The 12,064-nt window shown below is 33.9% G+C and overlaps 1 protein-coding gene across 2 annotated transcripts; it reads left to right on the plus strand.

Annotated features, from left to right (window-relative positions):
• The first annotated feature begins 293 nt into the window (after nt 1-293).
• nmu (neuromedin U) lies at nt 294-12,064 on the plus strand. 2 transcript variants are annotated; one of them, XM_037771300.1, is made up of 9 exons: nt 296-976; nt 4,968-5,023; nt 5,104-5,151; nt 5,257-5,310; nt 5,449-5,478; nt 8,080-8,154; nt 9,893-9,946; nt 10,044-10,086; nt 11,849-12,064. In XM_037771300.1, the coding sequence occupies exons 1-8, from the start codon at nt 781-783 to the stop codon at nt 10,077-10,079; spliced, it is 549 nt and encodes a 182-aa protein (XP_037627228.1). In that variant the 5' UTR covers nt 296-780; the 3' UTR covers nt 10,080-10,086; nt 11,849-12,064. The 2 variants fall into 2 exon arrangements, with proteins under 2 accessions (XP_037627229.1, XP_037627228.1); XM_037771301.1 differs by lacking the exon at nt 8,080-8,154 and having other exon boundaries at nt 294-976.

A 12,064-nucleotide genomic window follows, 5' to 3' on the forward strand; every position in this document is an offset into this window, starting at 1 on the left:
TTTTATATTTTTTATCTTATTTTTATCAAGTGTGTTTTATTCATTTTTATCTTATTTTTGTCAAGTGTGTTTTATTTATTTTTTATCTTATTTTTATTAAGTGTGTTTTATTTTTTTTCTAATTTTTATCAAGTGTTTTATTTTTTAATCTTATTTTAATCTTATTTTTATCAAGAGTGTTTTATCTTTTTCTTATTTTTATCAAATGTTTTATTTTTTTATCTTATTTTTATCTCATTTTATCAAGTCTGTTATATTTTCATATGCATTATATGTCATCTTATTTTTTTAATCTTATTTTTTTATCTCATTGTATCAAGTGTGTTTTATTTCTGTTTTATGTTCATTCTATGTAAATTTCCTCTTATTGTAAAACACTTTGTGCTGCATTTCGTGTATGAATAAAGTTTTTTATTAATATATTATTGTTATGTTAACTTTCTGATGGTCTCCATTTTATAATTTCACACTTTACTCACCTTTAATTAAGGATTTCCTCTCCCTCCAGCAGCACCCAGCAGCATCACGTCCTGCAGCCTCCTCCATCATCCTCCTCCATCCTGTTGCTCAAATCATAATAACTTCTCCAATGACGCAGCCAGGAGTCAGAGAGGAGAGGGTGTGTGTGACACGAGCCTTCATATTTCTCTGACGTGAGATAGAAACTCTCAGAAGAGCAAGAAGTCAAGCGGACACATCAGCCAACAACTTCACAACATCCTGCAGAAGAGAGAGAGAGCAGAGAGAAGAGAGCGAGAGAGGAAGAGGAGAGAAGAGAGGATGAGGACCTTCCAGAGACTCAGCAGCCTGCAGCAGCGTGGAGCCTCCAGCAGCCTCCAGAACCCCCACAGACCTGGTCCAGGTCCAGGTCCCAGTACCGGTCCCAGCAGCCCCAGCAGCCCCAGCAACAGCCCCCTCAGCACGGCCAGCATCACCCTCACAGCCCTGCTCATCCTCTCCATCCCAGTCTGCAAAAGTAAGTCACACTTACTCGCTTCATCCTTCAACTTGTTGAGCAGCAGAGGAAACTCTCTGAAGAGTTTTGTCTATCTTTCTATATGCATAACAAAAATATAGTAAGAGAAAATATAATTAAAAATAAAAGTATGTACAAAAATCAAGAAACATATTTATAGAAGACAATCACAATACAAATATGAAGAAATACTAGAAAGAAATGTGCAATATATGTGCAGGTTTTTTGCAAAAATCTATCTGTCTATCTATCTATCTTATTTATCCATTTGTTCTCAAATTTAAGATGAGAATTTTGGAAAATCACCTCCTACGGAAGCAAATAAATAAATAAATAAATAAATAGATAAATAAATAAATAAATAAATAAATAAATAAATAATGTAATTATAATATGGTTAGCAATAAGTAATAATATGATTAATATCAGCTAATAATAATATGCTTCTACGGCGTGATAAATACATGATATTTATAATATATATATATATATATATATACGTATATATATATTGTTTTTTTAAATAAAAATAAATATCTTAATATAAACTGGAGGTTTGATCTTCGTAACACTTTCAGAAATGTGGCTAAAAATCATTGCAAAATTCTAGTTTTGCTTGATCTACATACTAATATGATGCAAAAAGTTGCCTTGATTTTTTTTTTTTTACAGTAATATGAAGTAAAAATATCTATAAGGTTTTAATATCATCTGACCTTTTTCATCAGAGGGACTGAAAGTGTAACTTGTTTTGTTTTTCATTTTGCTATCTATCTATCCATCTATCTGTCTATCTATCTATCTATCTGTCTGTCTATCTATCTATCTAAATATCTATCTATCTATCTATCTATCTATCTATCAATCTATCTATCTATCTATCTATCTGTCTATCTATCTATCTATCTATTTATCTATCTATCTATCAATCTATCTATCTATCAATCTATCTATCTATCTATCTATCTGTCTATCTATCTATCTATCTATCTGTCTGTCTATCTATCTATCTAAATATCTATCTATCTATCTATCTATCTATCTATCAATCTATCTATCTATCTATCTATCTGTCTATCTATCTATCTATCTATTTATCTATCTATCTATCAATCTATCTATCTATCTATCTATCTGTCTATCTATCTATCTATCTATCTATCTAAATATCTATCTATCTATCTATCTATCTATCTATCTATCTGTCTATCTATCTAAATATCTATCTATCAGTCTATCTATCTATCTAAATATCTATCTATCAGTCTATCTATCTATCTAAATATCTATCTATCTATCTATCTATCTAAATATTTAAATATGTATTTATCTATCTATCTATCTATCTATCTATCTATCTATCTATCTATGTTTAATAAATAAATAGATAAATGAATAGATAAATAGATAAATAAATAAATAAATGAAAACAATAATATAATTATAATATGGTTAACAATAAGTAATAATATGATTAATACCAACTTATAATAATATGCTTCTATGGCATGATAAATACATGATATTTATATTATATATATGTATATATTTTTTTATTTTAAATAAAGATAAATATCTTAATATAAACTGGAGGTTTTGGTTAAGTAACACTTTTAGAAATGTGGCTAAAATTACTAGTTTGATTTACATAGTAATATGATGCAAAAAGTGGCCTTTTTTACAGTAATATGAAGTAATAATATCTATCTATCTATCTATCTATCTATCTATCTATTTGTATCTTTTCATTCAGTCTCCTTATAATTAGGCTATTTATCCATTTATTCTCAAATTTAAGATAGGAATTTTATTTTGGAAAATCCCCACCTAAGGAAGCAAAAAAAAGTAATAACATTTTAGTAATTCAACAATTATAATATGGTTAATATGAAGTCATACAGTTTTTCTCCATTGCTTTGGCTCATTTTCTGAAACAGTCTTAACTTTCTCTAAACTGTCAGTGCAATAGTCTCAACTGTTTAATGGGACGTCACAACTCCATTGCATGTCTGCAAAAGGTAGTAACTTACCCAAAACACTTCATTCATGCTTCAAAAGCTAGTTATTCTGTCAGTAAACTGGCTGATGACTCCAAAATGAAAAGTTGTTTTGTCATCGTGTGAGCCGTCCTAGTCAAAATTTGCCATATTTCACCATAAAAGTCAAACCTGGAAATGTTTCTTCTCTCTGTTTTGTTGACTCTGACTGCTTACTGTATACTATACAATAATGTCAGTTTTATCTGGCTGAATGTGTATCGCACCAAGCTGTAGATTCCAATTTCAACATTAGATCAGTAGGAAAAGTCAATACTGTATACAGAAACAGGATATGTACATGTGTGTGTGTATAGTGATTGTATTTGTGAAGCAATGTGTTACATGTATTATAATAGAAAATTCACTTTTGATCTTTCATATGGTCATATACAGTACCTCCATGCCAAAAAAACAACAACAACCCTGCAACAATGAAAAATCATGTTATACAGTAGTTCAGTTCAAACACAACAAATTGTGCCTCCTCATCATAGATATTTATAGAATATACATACAGATTTTGATATTTGAATCGATCATTTTGCATGTGATGGCTCAAATGATGAAATAATGTTTAGAAGTTGATGAAAATTTTACTGAGAATAAACTCATCAGTTTTGATCAGCAAGACACGTGCAGGTGGTTTTTGTGCAAATATCAGACAACTGTACTGACTCTTTTGCACACACATGTGCCAAAGCACGTGCAATTTGCTTGAATGAATGAGAAACTCTAATCTGTTGTGAAAAACAAACTAATTGTTCAGAGATTTTGAGCTCATTGTTTTGAAAAAAATATAATATTCATTTCTAATTTGAGAAATAAATTATTTCTATTTTATTTTATTTTATTTTATTTTATTTTCATTAATAGCCATATATAGGAGCCCCAGTGCATCCTGTTTACCTTTTAATATATATATGTATATTTCTTTGTTTTACACTGTAGAACAAGTAGGCCTATTTGCAAATGAATGAAATAGATAGATAGATAGATAGATAGATAAATAGATGGATGGATGCAGTTTAAGTTTCTAATAATAAAATCTTTTTTTCTCTTATTTTCCTTGAAAATGCTGTATTTTCATGTGATTTATTGTATCGGTTTGCTGCTGACTCATATCCATATTCTAAATATCTGTCATGATTCATGGTACCACATAAGTTTTATTTTTTTATCCAGCCATCATAGTCAGTCTTGCTCTGCAACTGATGTGACTTTGTCAGAAATTTGCAGCCATCCAAACACCTGGTTCTGGTCTCGACCTCTGACTCGATGTGTCGACTCTCTGACGTGAAATCACAAATGATTGACTGATGTGCGTAGATGTAGATTGACTGTTTCTTTCTTCCATGACGTCAATGTGGAGTTTTGGTGCAGTGACGCTGTTCTGTTGACTTGTTTTCTTGACTACCTCCATGTTCTACACTAAAGCTTTTACCACGTCCACTTCAGTCATGTCAGAGCAGAGCGTCATGCAGGAGATTAGTCATGGGACAATATAAAAAATGTCATGTCACGATTATCCTGACCAAAATAATCGAGATTCACAACATAATATGCTTAAAACTCCTTACATTTTGTTAAGAAACACATGTTTTTATTCAATCACAGATAGGACACATCTTTAATCTTAAATAAGGTATTCATAAATCATATGGGCCCACTGCATAAATATTTTTTAAATAGCAACATAGTGTGTCTGTTCTTTCTTACATGATAATTCCTGTATTTTTTTAATAATCAGGCTCTATTTTTAAGCGAGCTAGACAGTTTTATTATTCCGATGATGGAAATTCACCATGATCAGAGTAGTTATATCGCGATCCATGATAAAATCCTATATCGTCCCATCCCTCCAGGAGATGCAGTAGTAAAAGTACACTTTTGTTATCAGACGTTGTTAGACATTATGTTATATTAACTGTGTGTTTCTGTGTTGTAAACTAAAGGTGCTCCAGCAGAACTTCAGCAAGCCACAACAGATCCGAGGCAGCTACTCAGCCAGGTACGCATGCATGCAGCGCCATTTTATTCCTTCTGTCTCCTTCATCCTTCCGCTCCGTCATCCTCTGTGATGCTCCACAGATAGACGCTGTGTGCTCATCCTACCTCTCTGCAGACCGGGAGATTTGGGTGAGCGGGGTGCGATTCTGTTTGGCTTCTTCGTCTTTTTTTGCACACATGGTTTATAGTATATTTATTATTTTATTTAACAGCTGCTCTTCTTTCTGGTATCAGGCTTCTGATGTCTTAGGAGAACTCTGTGTCCTGATGCTGGTTCAGAAGTCAAAGGTAATTCAGTATATGTCACTATACTATAGATTCCATATAAGATGACAATGAAACGTTGATCGTTCATCATGTTTGATTAGAGCTATACGGTCCAAAGATTCACATCAACTAAAAGACTCATTATTGTTTTCTTCTCAGGAGCTGAAAGTGCAAGAAAATAGTAAAAGGGTAAGTACACATTATTTTTCTCTTATTATTTCCCCTAAAATGGTTCAACTAGACTAGAAAATTTCGATACACTTGAGTATCACAATATTATATTTTGTGATATCGAAACTGTATTGATTTTTAATTAGTTTTCATGCAAAGATTCGTTGCTCATATTACACAAAAGTAGTGCTATGATGTTGGATGTTAAAGGGACAAACGTGATAAATGCAAATGCAGATGCCACCATACTGATTGCATTAAAAAGTAAACTTTATTTTATTCAGATTTTATGCAAAATCTCTATGTATGACAACGTGTCCTCATACAACGGTTCGTATGATATCTTACGAAAAGTTATTCCTCATTTTGCGTGCGTTTTCCTACGAACGTGTCAATTTCCACTGGTTACATGCATACAGTCTTTTCAAAATAAACTTCCGTCTTCACAGGCAACAACTTGGCTAGGTTCAGGCAACAAAACTACTTAGTTTTAGCTTTAAGAAAAGATCGTGGTTTGGGTTAAAATAACTACAGAAGTGGCGTTACTTAAAGGACCAATGTATAACATTTAGGGGGATCTATTAGCAGAAATGGAATATTACATTAATAAGTATGTTTTCTTTAGTGTTTAATCACCTGATAATAAGAGTCGTTGTGTTTTCGTTAGCTTAGAATGAGCCGTTTATATCTACATAGGGAGCGGGTCCTCTTCATGGAGTCCGCCATGTTTCTACAGTAGTCCAGAGCGGACAAATCAAACACTGTTAACTTTTCCTGCTTGGGCCGGAGTCGATAACGTTACTCGCTCCCGTCGACACCGCTCTCCCTCTCTTGCTTCACCACTCACTTCCCACATACATGCACACTCTACTTACTGGCTCTGATCCAGATGGCTCTAGAGAGGGACATTTGCGTTTTCGCATCGGCCACCGTAGCTCTCCAACACGCTTGGCACACGGGAGAGGCTTCAGTTGGTGGCAATCTCCTCACCTCACCGCTAGATACTGCCAGATCCTACACACTGGACCTTTAAGTACGGAAGATACATGACAAAAAAAATAAACGTTGACTTCTGGTTTCACACTGGACACAAACAGCGGTCTCCTGGGTGAAAGTCTGATGTTTTTTTTCACGTGGCGTGTCGCTCTTTATTCTTCCTGGTTCACGATTACGTAGATTAAATATGCATTGATTTTGTAGAATATATGAATTGCAGTGCATTACTTTTTGTAGGTATAGCTATGAACAGCCTGACTATGACAGTTTTTCTAAAATTGTATTTATAAATCACAATATATCGCCTTGCTTATGTAAAGTATCGCAGTATATCATAGTATATTTAATCACAACCCCTGTATCATGATACAGCCCTAGACTAGACCCACAGAGCTGTGAGATTATAATGACAACTTTGTGTCGGCTTCTTTGTGTGTGTGTTTTTTTTTTACATCATGCACCGTATGTGCAGTTTTTATTTCATTACTCTCAACGACAAAGTTCTGCCCTGTCAGAGGGAGTGGTAAGTACTGTAAGTTTAAAAGATAAATCTGCACTGTTACAGTCTGCTGCTTGACCTGAGAAAGCACCTCGGATTGTTTTACAACTAAATGTGACCTGCACTTTTTGTGAACGCCTGAATCTGGTGCATTGTTAGACTATAGCACTTTATTCCCCAAACCAAAGTGCATGCAGGAGGAACACATTTACTGCTACAGATTAGCACTAATGTGTGCATGAAGACTGCAACATGGATTCACACATGCACAAACCTCATTTACGCAGATATAAAATGAAAATCTTCTTTCAGCGCTCTTCTCCCTTTTTTTATATTTACAATTTCTTTTTACATTTTAATCACAAAAAATATGCATAAATACAAAAATAACAACACACAAAGTGAGGTAAATTACATCTTCTATACTTATCATAAAGTTCAGAGTCATATATGTGAATATATATATATATATATTCACATATATATAGGCCAACATATGCTCAAATACATCCGCATACAAACACATCTAAATACATCCCATGTACACGTACATATGTCCATACAAATTCATGCATGTAACTACAGTAGTAATATGCCATAAACATTAACGTATCCCTTGTTCTGTGCTCTGCATGTCAGATTGCATGAGAACTTGGATTATGTTTTCCTCTCTCTGTCTGTCGTACACACTGGACAACAAACAAGAAACAAGGGAAAAATAGCCAAAATATCAACACTGCAAAGTACATTTTAATAGTTAAATATGATCCTTCTTGATATGAAATGTTTACAGCATCAGTGTGAAATAAGTTTTGATTATTTAAATGCATTGTGTTTATTTTCCTTTTTGTGCATCTATGTTTATTGAAAACCCCATAAAACATCCCAGGATGCACATTCACTCGCCACAATGAACCATATTTCTTTAAATGAAATATGAAGCTGTTTTGTCTCCGTCGCCGGCGTGTGAATGATGCAGAATGTGATGCGTTTATCGGCTGCGATGAAGGGAAATATTTGTTTGCATTTCTGAGTTGCATGTTTCTTGTGTGTTTACTGGAGATGAAACAGAGATCATCTCTGTGCGGCTCTATCTGTGTGTTTGTTTGTGTGTTCGTTGTCAGACCCCTCTGTCGCACCCTCTCCTGCGTCTCGTTCATCAACTCCATACCAGAAGAGAGAGAGGACTCTCAATGCGCGTATGTACCACCCACGTCAGTTCTCCTTCCACTTTTCATGTCTTGTTTTTGTTGCTTTACAAAAATAATCCACTGATTGATAAAACAAAGATATTAGAAACTTTGTTTGTTTTGTAGCATACAAAAAAATAAACTGTATGCAATCAGAGGTGACATGAAATCTTATTTTGTGTGACACCTTTTCACCATTTCTGGCTTAAAGAATGTATTCAGGTTAGAGCTGTCAAAGTTAACGTGATAATAACACCACTAATTTCTTTAACGCATTAATGCAACTTGTGATTTTTAGGTTGTAGTAGGCTCCGTTTTAAAGGTAGAGTGAAGATACTGGCATCATATGAAACTAGAAAAACCTAAAGAATCCATTGGTACCAACCATGTCATGCTAGCTTGTCGAAAAGGAGGTTAAATAACGCTCCAAACTTGTGCAACATTTTGGCGAGGAAAAACTAGCAAGGGCATTTTCAAAGGGGTCCGTTGACCTCTGACCTCAAGATATGTGAGGGATACGTTAGGCCTGATGGTTAGGCCTAACGTATAATGAAATGCATACAAAACATTGAAGTGGGATATATTAACAAGATATACGTATAAATATAAGGGCTGTCAAAGTTAACCCGATATTAATGCAAATTTGTTTTACCGCCACCAATTTCTTTAATGCATTAACGCAACTTGCGATTTTTTTGGTTGTAGCGGGCTCAGTAAAGATAAATAAAACTAAAGCTAATGTGAAAGTGAAGGTATCATATGAAACTAAAAAACCTAATGAATCCATTGGTACCAACCATGTCATACGAGCTTGTTGCAAAGGAGGTTAAATAACGCTCCAAACTTACGCAAAAGTTTGACAAGGAAAAACTGTCATGACCATTTTCAAAGGGGTCCCTTGACCTCTGACCTCCAGATATGTGAATGTAAATGGGTTCTATGGGTACCCACGAGTCTCCCCTTTACAGACCTGGCCACTTTATGATAATCACATGCAGTTTGGGGCAAGTCATAGGGAAGTCAGCACACTGACACACTGACAGCTGTTGTTGCCTGTTGGGCTGCAGTTTTCCATGTTTTGATTTGAGCATATTTTTTTATGCTAAATGCAGTACCTTTGAGGGTTTCTGGACAGTGTTTGTCATTGTTTTGTGTTGTTAATTGATTTCCAGTAATAAATATTTACATACATTTGAATAAAGCAGCATATTTGCCCACTCCCATGTTGATAACAGTATTAAATACTTGACAAATCTCCCTTTAAGGTAATCATGATTAAATATTTTAATCGATTGACAGCCCTAATTCAGATCTTTGATTGGAAATATAGAAAGAGCAGATGAATAGAAAATGATAAAACTGCGGCATTCACAGTGGAAGTTGTATGTTTTGTAAATGTTGGTATTGAACTGTGTTTGATACATATGTTTTCCTTCCTTCAGTGATGCAGTTTCATGTCAGCCAGCTCTCCTCACTCTCTGTAAGAGCTGCATTAGTTGTTCTTTCCCCAAGCTGCCAGCAATTATGGTCTAAAATTAGTGCTGCCGACAGGTGTGCTTATCTGTCAATGCTATCAAGCGCTGACATTTACAGAGTGGACACAGAGGAATCGTGAGTGAGAAACGTGATTGGTTTGGATGTGTTGTTGGCGTTGTAGAGTCGTAGCAACACGGAGGACAAATGGTACATAAGACTGGAGACGTTCTTCTATTCAAGTTTAACTTCTGAGTGTTTTGTGTCCATACAGGCTGAACTCCAGGGACCTGGGGGCATCCAGAGCAGAGGTTACTTCCTCTATCGGGTACGAACGTGTTTGTAAAAAAGAAAAGAAAAGAAAAATGATAAATTCCCCTGCATAATAATATCCTGAACATTCAATATTTTGTTTGCACTTACAGCCACGAAATGGAAGACGATCCTTAGAATATGAGTGAATTAAAGGTAATACTCGTCCTCAAATGTCTTGTTTTGTCCACAACTCAAAGATATTTAGTTTACTGTCATAGAGAAGGAAAGAAACCAGAAAATATTCACATTTAAGAATCAGAGAATTTTGACTTTGTTTTCTTAAAAAAAAATACTCAAATTGATTATGAAAATAGTTGGCGATTAATTTAATAGTTGACAACTAATCGATTAATCATTGCAGCTCTATTTGTAAGCTTACAGAAAGGGACTGTGTAAAAAAGATCAGGAGGTTGGATAAATGGAAAGGGTATTTAAACTTTTCTTTTGACTAAAGGAAGTTTAATTTATTTGGCACAATGACATCAAAATCTGTTTTCATGAAACACTTTCTAGATTTCTCTTAGTTATTGGTGATTGAATAAAGTACTTCCAAACAGCGTGTCATTTTTAAAGATCTCCTTTTTAACAAAAAAAATTAAGGTTTAAAATGTCTCTTTTATCTACAAATAGTTGAACCAATTACCAACCAACTGTGGTGTAAAATCTTTTGAGATATTGGGGGGAGACGGTGATGTACTTTCAGCAGAGGGTACAAAGAAAATATGAATATTCCTAAATTCACTCATATAATATGAGACAGCTTAATCATCTTCACCTTCAAAACAAAACAAAACATGGCCAGTACTATATATATATATATATATATATATACACACACACATATATATATATATATATATATGTGTGTGTGTGTATGTAAACAGTATTTTTATGTGAGGGGGGAAGAAGGTAGAAGTAAAAAATAATAAATAAATACAAAATAATAATAACATTGATGATAAAATAAAAAGCAAGGAGAAAATTAACAGTCAAAGAAACAGACAATAATAATGATAATGATAATAATAATGATAAGTAAATAAGTGAGTAAAATAAAAATTAATTTAAATTCATTAAAGGACCCATATCGCGCTCATTTTCAGGTTCATACTTGTATTTGGGGTTTCTACTAGAACATGTTTACATGCTGTAATGTTAAAAAACAAAAATTATTCTCCTCATATGGTCTGCTTGAATATACCTGTATTTACCCTCCGTCTGAAACACTCCGTTTTAGTGCATTTCAACGGAATTGCGTTGCTAGGCAACAGTTTGGGTCCATGTTTACTTCCTGTCAGCTGATGCTATTTACATACACTGCAACAGGAAATAAACTGGGACACATTTAGAATGTTTACGTTTAAAACCATGTAATAATCTATATATATTGTATATTTGTGACATCACAAATGGACAGAAATCCTAACGGCTTGTTTAAAACACACAATTTCTGAGTACGGGCTGTGTGTATTTCTCTGTGTATTGAGTGTTTTTGATACTTTTACAGTATGTATATATCACTTAAACCTGCTTTATAATATAAAAGACATGAAAATATCACATTTTACAATATGGGACCTTTAAAATAATAATAATCATGGTAAAAAAAGAAATCACATTATATATTTTATTCTTCTTATTTTGTTTTATTGTTGCTTGTTTTTCATGTATTTAGTTGTTTTTAGTAATTTTCATACAGTCCTTCCAGTCATTTCCCTTGTTCCAATAATAAGGCACTAAAGGCTGCTTACACAATGTTTATATTGGGGGTTTGTTCCTGTAATCATTATCTAATGGTGTGTGTTAATGTTTGTCTTAATGTGTGTGTTGTTGTGTGTGCTAATGTGTTTGTTAATGTGTGTGTTATCGTGTTTGCTAATGTGTGTGTTAATGTGTGTGTGTTAATGTGTGGTAGAGTTGCCCCCTCTGGAGCTGAGTGTACAGAGACAACAGAGACCCTGAGACCCGAAACGCTGCACCACGACTGAGTGACTTCAACCACAGCCCTCTGCCACTGCTGTATAGTGATATCTGAATGTACACAAACAATATGATTAAAACACTATTTCATTTGTCCAGATTTTATTTTGTGTTATACGTGTGTCATTTGCATTAAAACTGCTACAATGTG

The sequence above is a fragment of the Sebastes umbrosus genome, chromosome 5 (genome assembly GCF_015220745.1).
Source record: "Sebastes umbrosus isolate fSebUmb1 chromosome 5, fSebUmb1.pri, whole genome shotgun sequence".
Taxonomy (NCBI): Eukaryota; Metazoa; Chordata; class Actinopteri; order Perciformes; family Sebastidae; genus Sebastes; species Sebastes umbrosus.

Coding starts and splice junctions, on each gene's coding strand:
- nmu (XM_037771300.1), top strand. CDS start 781: ATGAGGACCTTCCAGAGACTCAGCAGCCTGCAGCAGCGTGGAGCCTCC. Junction 5,152..5,256: donor CTGCAGACCGGGAGATTTGG/GTGAGCGGGGTG, acceptor TTCTGGTATCAG/GCTTCTGATGTCTTAGGAGA. Junction 9,947..10,043: donor GAGGTTACTTCCTCTATCGG/GTACGAACGTGT, acceptor TTGCACTTACAG/CCACGAAATGGAAGACGATC.